This window comes from Agelaius phoeniceus, chromosome 23 (assembly GCF_051311805.1).
Source record: "Agelaius phoeniceus isolate bAgePho1 chromosome 23, bAgePho1.hap1, whole genome shotgun sequence".
Taxonomy (NCBI): Eukaryota; Metazoa; Chordata; class Aves; order Passeriformes; family Icteridae; genus Agelaius; species Agelaius phoeniceus.
Window position 1 is genome coordinate 7,980,909 of NC_135287.1, and position 11,934 is coordinate 7,992,842.

An 11,934-nucleotide genomic window follows, 5' to 3' on the forward strand; every position below is an offset into this window, starting at 1 on the left:
GCCAGAGCGGGTGCTGGGAGCCCTGGGCACCACCCTGGGGATGCAGGGCACGGGCCACCCCCATTGAGGACCCTGGGCACCACCCTGGGGATGCAGGGCATGGCCCACCCCCATGGGGGACCCTGGCGTGGCGGGTGTGGGGGCTGCTGCAGTGTTTGCTCAGTGTGCTGTTCCTTCCAGGTACATCTGTCCCACCCACAGCTTCAAGCGAGGCTCTGCCGACTGTGCAATTAAGTAATGCATCCCTTGCCTTCCGCCCTTCAGGTAGCCTGAGTGCAGAGCCGTCCTCGCTCTTCGGCCGAGCTCTGTGTGTCTGTGCCTCTCGCAATCCTCCTCTTGTTCCTCACATCCCTTAGGGTACGGAGAGGGCTGGCCTGGCACCTCTCAGTTCCTCATTCCAGCCTGGCACAGACTGGCAGGCAGGGTTCCTGCAGCACTGGGCATTGAGGGGGCAAACCTGAGTGTGTGTGTGTGTTGTGCACACCTGTGCATGCAGGTGCACACACACAGACACTGCCCTGGGCTCGGGGCACGGCGCTCCAGGGACCCCTCCCCACACCCCCCGAGCTCTCCTGGCTCTGCTCCGGAGCATCAGCACCTCCTGTGAACCAGGGAACGTTCCCTGACCAAAAACCATCAGCGCCTTTGCAGAGGGGATGCTGGTGGATCCATGGCATGGGCTGCACAGGGGCTCCCCTCTCCAGAGAGGAGTCTGTGGAAGCAGCCGTGCAGCTCTGAGCTCTGCCACGGTGAGCACATTTATTCAAACAAAGCGCGTTATTTTTTATGAAGCGATCTTGAAATGGGTCGCTGAAGGGGAGCTTATTGATTGAAGAAGGATGAACTCCTCAAATTTCTCTGGTTTAAATTAGACCAAATTCAATTACGATACGACAGGCAGGTTAACGCTGCTCTTTAACGGCCCCTCAATAAATTCGAGGAGGGGTAGCCTGCTCCATGCCACGCTGTGGGAATGAATAACATTATTGCTCATCCTGTCATGGGCAGGCAGTGATTTCTGTCCTCCCATGTCGTGGCTAAGTGCTTTATAGTGTTCACAGAGTAACAGCAGCCTGTTCTTCCACCAGCACCCCCTGCCAAGTCCAACATCTAGTGCTGCTGCATCATTTCAAAAACTTCATTCCACAAAAGAATTGACCCCAGATTCATTTGGGAGGTGTCAGTGCAGTCCTGATGTTTCCTACCTCCAGGGAAAAGGAATAATTGGCTCACCAGGTTTTCAGGAGTGCTCAGATGACTTAAAGCCATTAAACACCCAAATCGTGACCTGTGGGTTCTTCAGGCATACTGATGGGATAATCATTTAACAAACTAAACTGTAATCAGATTTACAAGAGGTCACTTGTTTAGGAATTCTTCAAAGCTGTTGGTGTAGGTTTCCTTCCCCTGCCGCGATGCAGATGTTACCTGCACATCTGGGAAGCTCAGGAGCTTCAGTGGGGTTGGTGTGTATGAGCTTGCTTCTGCCCACAGGTTCAGCCCACACTGCCCAATGTCAGGAGCTTGACCTTATTTTTCACCCAGAAATAGAAGGTAAATTTTTGTGCAAGTGAGGCAATAAATCCTGATGTGCCAAAAATAATGTCTTAACTACATTTTCATAAAAATCTCCCTCTGTTGTCTGCTTTTACAGCAGAAATGCACATAGAGGAAGGTCAGGGCTGTCCAGAGACACCCCAAAAGATTGCAGTTGGGCTAACGTGAAGCTGGAGGGAGGTGAGGAAGAAGGACAGGAGTCAGGAGCACCACACAGCTGGGGTTCCATAAAACCTGGGCTTTCATGCATCACAGCAGGACAGGCTGCGTCTGCCAGTGCTGCCTTTGCTCCACACCTCTGTCTCTGAGCCCAGGGAGAGCCGCAGTCGGCTGGGGAGGTGCTGGACACGCAGGGAAGGAGCTGTTGGCAGCAGCAGCAGTGTCAGGAGCGGTGCCAGCCGCCGTGGAGAGCTGGGGCCGGCTCCTCCCGGCTGCAGGAGGCCCCTGGAGGAAGGAGCCGCTGCCTCCAGGTGCTCGAGGACGCTGGTGTGTGCAGGGGGCTCCCGTCCCCAAGGTGAGCCCAGAGCCGCCGCCTGAGCCTCGCGGGACCCGCTGCTGAGAGCGTGGGGAGCGCTGAAGGTAAACCTGCAGTGGTTTGACCCAAATAGGGCTGAGGCTGTCGGTGTGGGCAGAAAGGAGATTTAAAACACAGGCAGCCTGGTCCAACCCATTCTTACTTTTACTCTTGGGATGCTGCTGCTGACGAAAAGAGTGGAATATTCATAGATACATCTATATTTAAAGCCTCATTAAAGTGGAATTGAGTGGAACCTTTTCATTGAGAAGTTGGGAGCAGAGAAGTCTTCCCTCTGCTAAATCTCAGTGTAAGCACTGACCCAGACTGTCAGAGTGCTGCTCTTACCATCACCAACATTTTTCTTGAGAGCCCACAGAAAGCCGATTTTAGCACTTAACATTGGCAGAAATGTTAGAAACCTGGAGATCATTAGAACATTCACTTTTTAAGAGTCCCCCAAAGCCCCCATAGCTGAGAACCTGCAGGTGTGAATCGCAGATGACGATTATCAATACTTAGATGGACAGTCCCCAGCTCAGCATCTGCTCCGTACTGCTCCTAACCTCTGGAATTAGTTCCTTAGTTCTGTGATGAGTAGGAAGCAGTCCCAAACCCCTTTCTCTCCTGTCTATGTGCTGTTTGCTGAGCCGTACTTTTTGTTTAAAGGAAAACTTCAAGGTTGCCATTCCAGCAGTGTAATCACTATTTTGTTGATCACACGAGCAGTTGGTAAAAATAATCAGCAAAAATAAATTTCAAGCTACCCAAGTCTCTTCCTGGCCACCCTAGAAGAGGCTCTGGAGCTCTGCTGCTGCTGTACAGTGATCTGCACCATGGGATGGACCCAGTACTGCAATGAAACCCTGGCATCCCCTGTTGTGGGCTGCAGCCGTGCCAATCCCTTGGGGGAGCAGCACAGCACTTGGAAAGACAAATTGATTTTTTTTTCCTGCTTGAGTTCAGCTCTGGCAAGTGGATTGTACCATTACCACTGCAGTTTTCCTTTAAGGTGCTTTGGTGCCAAGCAAAGCATCGACCCAAGAACGGTTCAGCCAAGGTGCACCCATAGCTGCAGAGTAGCCCTGAGGGCGCATGTTGCTGACAACATGCTGTGATGTCTGTTCCTTCCCTGCCCTTCCCTCCTTCTTTCTGCCCCACCCACAAAAATTCACAAGCGAACCCAAAACAAAACCCTAATAGGCAAATTCCTGATGATTCGCTGGAGAGGCCAGGATTCAGCTTGCTCCAATATATATTAACATCCTAATGGGAAAGCTCTGCATGTATACATTTACTGCGCCCTGACAAGAGGGAATTAAATGTCAGAAGGATTTGTAGCATCTGTAATTGAATTGGTGCTGAGAAAAGCAAATCTTGAGGAAGAATAACATATTAGGATTAGCAAATAATGTGGCATTTTGTCAGTTCCTGCCATCTCAACTGTTCCCTCTTCAGCAATAAAGTTGTGATTTCTGGTTTAATCAGAGATAGGAGGCGGGAATAGCTTGGGTGAATTGGAGACAGCATTTAAAGCAAATTCCGGTTGTTAAGGTCAAGTCTCTCCTTGGCTTTGAGGAATTATTCCTTGTTCCATAGACCTGACACTTGGTTAATTACCAAAGAAATGGCGGGGGACAGGAGGATGTGGAGGGGCTGTTCCTGTGCTGGTGGCACACAGACAGGTGTGCTGGGATTGTGTTGGAATTGCTGGCAGTGGGTTTCGGCTTTGCTGTGCCTGCAGGCAGAGCTCTTGGTGCTGGGTCATGCCCCAGAGCATGCAGGGTTTGATGAGGGGCTGGAGGCAAGGAGAGGAGATGCTGCAGCAGGAATGTTTTAGGCCATGTGTAAGCTTGAAGATGTATTTAGCCACGTGTATAACAGTGTGAACTTGGGGCTGGCACCTCGCAGGGGTCTTCTTTAAGAAGAACAATTGAGGGAAATGGCCCTGCACGTCTCAGCAGAGGAACTGACGCTTAACAAACTCTGCTGAGCAAACCTGGCAAGGCTTTAGGCCAAAGTCCCTTCTCAGGGGAGCCCTTGCTCCCTGCTCTTGGCGTGATGTCAGGCAGAGGGAAGACAAGAGGGATGTGTCAGGCACGGTCTCTGGCACGGCCCCATCTCTGCGGCACTGGGTCTGTGGGACAGCGTGGAGGCTGCCGCCGCCAGCACGAGCACACGGCTTCGTCTTTCCAGAACCTTAATTTATGATGATGAAGAAAAAATGCCTCTTGATGCAAAATCCTGCTGGAAGCACATTACAGAGCCGTAACTCAGCATGTTTATGCCCCTCAGCTGTTCCAGATGTCAACAAGGCACTCATCGCCCAGGCTGGGATGCTGCTGGATGCTCCAAATGTAACCAAGCGGAACTGGGTGAAAGTTTCTGAAAAAATAAGAAAAAAATGGAGTGAAGCATGCCTAAAGCAGCTGCTCCAGCAGATGAGCCAGTTTATGTGCTTTGCAGAGAGCAGGTTCGTGGAGGCCAGATCAGCCAAGCTGGAGTGGCAGTGGAAGGCTGTGTCGGAGTGGGGGCTCCCTGGATGCCCAGTGTGACTGGATTTCCCCAGCTGCCCCCCTGGGCAAGCAGCAGATCCTGTCCCTGGGCATGGGATCAGCTCCGCACCCCACGAGTGTCCATGGGCACCTTTCCCTCAGCATGCAGGGATGTTCAGCTGCTTGCCACACAGCAGATGCTGGGAAGTGATCACAGCATGATCTGCTCCCACTGGAGATGAGACAGAAGGTCCTCCTTTGCTGTGTTTTTGGTTTGCAGGGGAATAATCTTTTTTGGCTGCAGTTTTTACCTTATCAGCCAAGCTGCTGGAAGGGTCTCCACAGTATCTCTCACCACGCCCCAGCTCGTCCCAGCATCTCTCTGCCCACCCTGGGGATCCTGCTCTCAGAGGTTACTCGAAAGGGGCTTTTTTTCTTAAATTGTTTTAATTAAAAGGCGCTTTATGGTGCTCTTGGTCCCCAGTTATTTACTTGGGTTCCTCAGTCCTTAATCTTGGAGCAGAATTGGAAATATCGATAGAAAGCATAAATCCCAGCTGCTGCTCGAAAGCTTTGTATCAGGTCTCAGCTCAAAAGAGCCCCATTACCTTTAGCTGTCACGGATCTGTACGCTTGATCGATAAACTTCAAATATTATTAGAGGTGGAGGCTTCAGAGATTTGCTCTGTTCTTTGGAGGGAGACGGAGATAAATCTTTCTTAAAAATTGACTTGCATTTGCTCTCTCAGTCGTCCTGGCAAAACGCATTTCTCCGAGGTGTCCAGGCAGGCGCAGGCAGGGCAGATTTATGGGCCATGTGCTTCTTGTAGTGAAAGATTTAAATGGTAAATCCTTCACATATGACTTCACAAATCATGTAAAGTTAAAAGATTTTTACCGTTTCTGTTGCTGCTGTGCTTAAATTGTAAGGTATGGCCAGTAAATCATTTTAATAGAGGTGTCGCGCTTGACTCACTAAAAAAAAGAGACAATGGTTTAGCTTCTATTCCAAAATGTTAATGTATTAATCAGCAGGAGAATAATTGTTTTTTACTGCGTTATAAATCTCAGTTGCCATTAGAATTGCAGCGAGGGTTGATGTAGCTGCGTTCTTAAATTAAAATTGTTTACACTGCTATACATTCATTTTACATGGCCATAGCTCATCCGGGGTTCATTCCGGAGCTGTTCCTCCGCCACATCAGTCATCCCTCTCCCAGGTGACGGCATCCCGAGGGAGAGGCGCTTCTGAAAGGAAACTAATTGTGTGGTGAGGAGTTAAATAAACGCAGTAAAGCAGTCGGAGGCACTGTACAGTTCCTGCTTACTGTCGGCCTCGGACTGGGTGTTAGCTTTTGGGTCAGGAGTGCTGTGTCCTCGTGGGTGCATTGGACAGGAAAGGTGGGGGTTCATGGTGGAACCCAGTTCAGTCACGGCAGAGGATGACTGTAAACACATTTTCCATGCTGGGTGGATTGGGTTTTGGGCAAGGAGTGTTTTGGGAAGTTGAAATGTTTTCAACAGGGCACTCGTTAATGACATTTCTCAGAGCTGACAATTAATATTCCTGTATGGTACTGCTCTTCCCCATGCCCCATCGCCAAGAAGGCTGAGATTTGGGGAGCACTACAGGGAAATTTCCCAAAATAGATCCCCACCAAGAACTCCACGTGCCCTTCCTCCCCCCTCCCAGCTGTCTCCCACGTGCGTAGTCATAGTGCTGCTGCTTTTAGCGGAAAACACCTCGCGAGTCGAGCCGCCAGATCAGTTCGGCTCCGGACAAAGCTCCTCTGCCTGAACTCATCTGCCTAGTTAGCTCCGTGCTTCACCCCTGCTCCTCTGGAGAGCCTGAGGGCAGCTCTTCCCATCCTGAGAGCAGCTGCAGCCAGAGCCTGCCGAGAGCATCGCAGTAAGCCCCCAATTCTTATTCCTCTTCTGGTCTCAACAGATTCCCGTGCGGGTGAGGACGGGGCCATACGGAGCGTGGACCATGCCGTGGTTGGTGGCGTCGTGGCCGTTGTCGTCTTTGCCATGCTTTGCCTGCTCATCATTTTAGGGCGATATTTTGCCAGACATAAAGGTAAGGCAGAGAGCAAAGCTGGAGGATGGAAGGCCAGGCTCGTGTGTCCCCTCAGCCACGGTGTTGTCGGTGTTGTCGTGTCTGGCGGGACACACGCCCCACTTCCTCTCCCAGCAGCACTTTTTGTTTCCTTTGTCAGTCGCTCCCTCAGCACCACACCCAGGCCCCCAAGGAGTCACGCAGCCTCCACTTCCCTTGCAGGTACATACTTCACTCACGAAGCCAAAGGAGCAGATGATGCGGCCGACGCAGACACAGCCATCATCAACGCAGAGGGGGGACAAAACAACTCCGAGGAAAAGAAAGAGTACTTCATCTAGAGCAGCCTTGGTTCCCATGAGGTGTCCAACTGTGGACGGTTACTACTGGCCCTATTTAAACGCTACAAAGACAAAGTGATCTTGGAAGTTGCAACCAGCTTGTGTCTTTTTTTTTTTTAAGAAAAAAAAAAGCAAATGGGTGGAGAGCGGTGAGGCCGGGAAGGTCTGGGATTTGCTGTGTAAAAATATTCCTCGTAAAGTACACTCTGCTGTTCGACACCTCAGTTCGTTTGGGTTTTCTTTTTTTGGCCAAGTCCAGCTTGGATTTAGTTTAGTGAAGTCATTTGCAGAAGATTCTGTGCCTTGTTTAATTTCTGTTCGTTCGGGTCGGGGGGAGGCTGGGAAGAAGAGGGGCTTCTGTGCGTTAGTTCCCTTCGGGTTTCTGTGGCTCTTCGTTTCCCCTTTCCTGTTTCTGGAGTTGCCAGCTGGGACCCCGTGGAGTAGGTGCATTTCTCTGAAGGTGTTTCCCCTTTTTTCTCTTCACCAGTTTCCGTTCAGAACTCGAGCTCATCGGAGGAGAACCAGCACATTTTAGATGCGTAGTTTGCAGTTCAGTGTGCCCATGTCCCGTTCCCCCGTTGCCGTCAGGGCTCGGATAACACCCCCCAAGCCCCCTTTTGTGGCTGTTTCAGGTGCTTTCGATGGTGCAGCTGGGAAATGGGCTGGAGCTCGGCAGAGGCGCTGCTCGGCCGCGGGGATGCAGGAGCAGGGTCCCTGCTGGGCAGGCAGAGCCCTCCCGGATGCGGGGGCTTCTCCTCATCCTCTCCCCGCTGGGCGGCCGCGGAGGCAGCAGGTAAAGCCCCTCTGATGTGTGAGCCCAGACCTGGAGAGCGGCTGGATGAACACACCTGCCTTTTTTTCTACCTGCTGAGTAAAATGCGGGAATTTGTGTTGAAACGAGCGTGCTAATGACCACTAAAGCCATAGGTGCACAGGAAACTCTGGCTCAATTGGAATTGTAAGCGACAGGTAGCAAACTGCAGCGGGAAGACGGTATAAAGCTATATATGCTGACTTTTTTTTGGTGAGTAATCATGGATTTCAAGCGATACTTTTTTATTGTGTTTATGTGGCAAATGTATCTGATTTATTTAAGGAAAGCATTAATCTTAGTGTCAGGTTTGGGGATTTTTTTACGGGTTTTGGGGCGGGGCGGGGGGGCCATTTTCATGTGTTTGTTTTTTAATTGCTGTTTTTTGGCAGAACCATTACAATGTGGGATTCCTTTGGGAACGGGGCGGCCTGGAGCACCAAGCAGGCCCTTTTTCCCCGGCAGTATTCCGTCTTTCCCCTCTCTCACGGGCGGAACCTCGCGAAACAAACACCCTTTTTCCCCGAGCAGCTTTTGCCGAGCGCAGCTCTTCTCTGAGCCCTCAGCACCATTGCCAAACCCCATCGCGGTGAGAAGCAGCCAGGCTGGAGCCGGGGGCTCCGCGGCACGGGACGGGCATCCTGGCCTTGAGCAGCCCATATTTGTTTGGAAGTGTACCGTAGTGCAGTGTTACCGATGTAACTTTGACTTACAATGTTGACATGTCTCAGGTTCATGTGTTTGATTGGTGTTTTCCGTCTCAGGTAGATTGCAAAATTTTGGCCCCACGCATTGGAAAAATAAAAAAAAAAAAACCACGCGTAAAAACAGGAGAAAAAACAGGAAATTATTAATTTTAGTTGTATATCGGTTTATGTATTTTTTCTTCAGTATACAGTGCACTGTTGAAATGTATTGTTGAGTATTACTTTGTACAGCTTTAGATCATTAGGACTTTGAAGCGTGAAGAAAGAACAACCTTGTTTAAAGGAGGATCACAAATGAAGAACGCAGAACTGATGATAAACAACCTTGTTCTTTATTTACCCGGCCTTTTTATTTTTTCCCCTTAGGCCAGTTCTGTTTTAAGGTGTCCATGGAAGATGTTACAGTGTAAGAAAATACATATCCATCTGTTCCCATTCACATTTTGTATTGGTTCATGTATCCCATTTTTACAAAGGAAAAGAAGTACTATAAAATATCTGTCTTCTTAATAAAAAAAAGTTAATGTTACAAAACTAGACCTTGTTTTGCACTCTTTATCCCAGCTGTTGCAGAGTCCACTATTGGAGCTCCACCAGCTACATGGGCAGGAGGAACTGGGGCTGAGCAGGTCACACTCAGCATTAGGACAAAAGGAGTTAAACCTGATGTATTGAACCTGCATATAATATAGAGCAGATTTCATAAGTTTCTTGTTTATAATTGCTAAATTATTTTCTTTGAGGAGCAATGCCTTGGAGGAAGTTGATCTGATGCTGATATTCCAACTTTCCCAAGCTGCGCTAGGTCAGTACACAAGTTCTTAATAGCAGACAAATATTTAAATCCTCCCTTGTAAGGTAAAGTAAGGTAAGGTAATCCCCCCTTGAAATGCGTGACCTCCCTCACCCCATTCTTGTCTCCCATTCAGTCCTGGCACTGCCAGAGTCCTGGCACCTGTCTGTAGAACACCTGGCATGTCCAGGCTGTGACTCCCATGTCTGTTTGCCTCGGGACGTGTGGATCCAGCACCGGTGCTGCCGAAGGATCCGTCCGGCTCCGCTCAGCCTCGGGCAGCAGCAGCAGCACCAACGCTCCTCCCCTGCCTCCCCTCCACCACAGCCCCCAAAATCAGCCTGCGAGGCAGCTGCAGCACTGAAATTAGAATCATTAATCTTTTATGTTTTGCACAAAGGATGAGGAGGAAGACAATTGCTTTTTGAGGAGATCACACTGAGAACAAGCGTGCAGAATGAGCGCCCCGGAGGGGCTGTGTGGACCCGGGGCTGTGTGCCAGACCAAGGCCACTGTCCAGCTCCTGAGCACTCGAGGCATCTCGTGGTTATGTCACAAATAATGTTTTTCTGAGTGAAATTGTGACACAGGGAAAAACCATAGGGCAGAGCCAAAAAAGAAGCTCCCTCTTTTCTTACCTGAAATGAGCAGAGCAGCTTTGATGGTTTCCATGGCTATTGCAATTATTTCAGTGCAGAAGAGGTTTGTGGCTGATGCCAGCTCACGATGGTTTTCTCCTCAAGCCAGCACTAATTGTGTCTCACACTTGTGGTGTCTGTAATTTATCCTCTCAGGGGTCCACGTCTTCCAGAGTTTTAAGGTTATTTAGTGGTGCTTTTCTTCCCATTGAACCTAAACGCTCTGCTCCTTTGCTTTTCTGGCCCTACACAGGCATTACAAATAGGTGGCAGGAAACTGTACCTGTAGCATGCAGGATCAGGTACCTGGTGAAACCCTTTGCATTAACTTCTCAGACACTGAGATACAAAGAACTTGGATGGGGAAAGCTGTAGATAGTAACAATTGAGCAACAAGATTTAGTGACCCCTCTGTCTTGTGTCCAACAGCAGAAACACGCTCCCCATACATGACCCCACAGCTGCTGAGCCTGGTCCATTACACAGAGCTGAGGACACTGCCAGGATTTTATGAAAATGAAGAAAATCATCATTACTTCAAATAAGAATGTAGTCTTTGCCCTGAATTTCACATTTTCACAAGTTGCAGAAGTCATTTGATCCTAATTGCAAAATTATTTTATTAGGTCTGTAATACAGTTCTTAATTTTCTTCCCTTTTTAACCAAATACAGGGAAGAATTGCTTTAACTGGGTATCTGAGTCTGACTTGTGTAATTACAGCCTGTTCTGCCAGGCTGAAGTTGCCGAAAACCTTATGCCACATAAAGCAATTAGCAATAAATGACACTTAAACTCCCATCAGGTAAGGTGTACCAGGATCCTGGGCTGGGTGATTGAAATACACGGGAGCAGGGAGGAGGCGTGAGCTGGCAGCATCGATCCGTGCTGGCCAGTCAGTTCTCATCAGAGGGTCCTGACAAGGGGCTAATAGCTTTTTCTGGAGATCCAATCCCATTTTCTAGGCAGCGGTTGGTGCTGTGCCACCTGGGATAACACCTGCTCCAGGTGGCATCGATCGGGCAGGGCCACGTGTGACACCCCAGCGCTGAGTCCCAGCAGCTTTATCTGGTTGTGTCGTTCCAGTGAAGGGAAGACCTGAATTCCATCTAAACCCCAACACCTGGCTTAAAAATTTACATCTAAATTAGTGTAACCAGGAAAATAATTTCAGTCCACCGACCACTAAGGGTTTAAACTGGGCTTGTCCTGTTCCAGAGTCAGCTGTGGAGGTGATGCCTGCAGCACGTTGAGGTCTCTCCTGGAAACCTGTGCACAGGTGAGAAGGGCAGGGGCTTGGCAGGTCCTGTGGGGGAAGGCAGGGCAGGGGATTCTGCAGAGCTGGGCTGCAAACTGAGCAGCTCCTTGGTCTGCTTCAGTTAAATAAACAGGCTTTGTGTAAACAAACAAGTTTTAGGAAGAAAAATAAGCTTTAGCCAAACTAACAAACACTATGTGAATAAATAAACTTTAGTTGAATAAGCAAACTTCAGTGCGGTGAAGAGCTCGAGTTAAACAAGCAAACTCTGTTCAGGTCCAGCTGTGTGAGCGAGGAGAAGGATGAGAGCTCAGCAATCCTGCCCAGCACAGGCTCTCCTGGAGAGAGACCCCGAGAGCTGCTGTGCCTGGGGACACGGGCAGAGCCTCCCAGCGTCTCCCTGTGCCCTCCGTTCCTCGCTCCCCCTCCAGGCCCATCCGTCCCCTCCCGGTCCCGCGGGGGTGATGCACTGATGGGTGCCTGCAGAGCTCTCCATCTGTTTTCCCTGTCAGCCCGGGCTCAGCTGCACCGGTATCAGCTCTAACCCGTGTGCCTCTGCCTATCTGCCCACAGCCTGCTCTCCTGCAGCAGTTCCTTATCCTGTTCTGCAGGATAGCAGCAGCCCTGTAAGTCACAGACCTGGAGAGATGTGGGCAGCATAGGAATAATGCCTGCAGATGGAACAGGGATGCAGAATGTAGATAGGAAAGGGTAGGGAGAGATGCCACTCAGCACTCCCTCAGCTCTGCAATCCAAGCTGAG

General features: G+C 49.9%; 1 protein-coding gene across 8 annotated transcripts in view; it reads left to right on the forward strand.

The window, feature by feature from the left end:
- CADM1 (cell adhesion molecule 1) overlaps positions 1-9,021 on the forward strand; it is a 136,113-nt gene extending 127,092 nt beyond the window's left edge. For 6 of the 8 annotated variants that reach the window (XM_054647304.2, XM_077190047.1, XM_077190049.1 and 3 more), the window contains 2 exons: positions 6,515-6,646; positions 6,848-9,021. In XM_054647304.2, the coding sequence (XP_054503279.1) occupies positions 6,515-6,646; positions 6,848-6,966 (251 nt within the window). In that variant the 3' untranslated portion in view covers positions 6,967-9,021. Of the gene's footprint in view, positions 1-180; positions 265-6,514; positions 6,647-6,847 lie in introns of all 8 variants that reach the window. The other 2 variants (XM_077190045.1, XM_077190046.1) reach the window with 1 other exon arrangement.
- Positions 9,022-11,934: the final 2,913 nt, after the last annotated feature.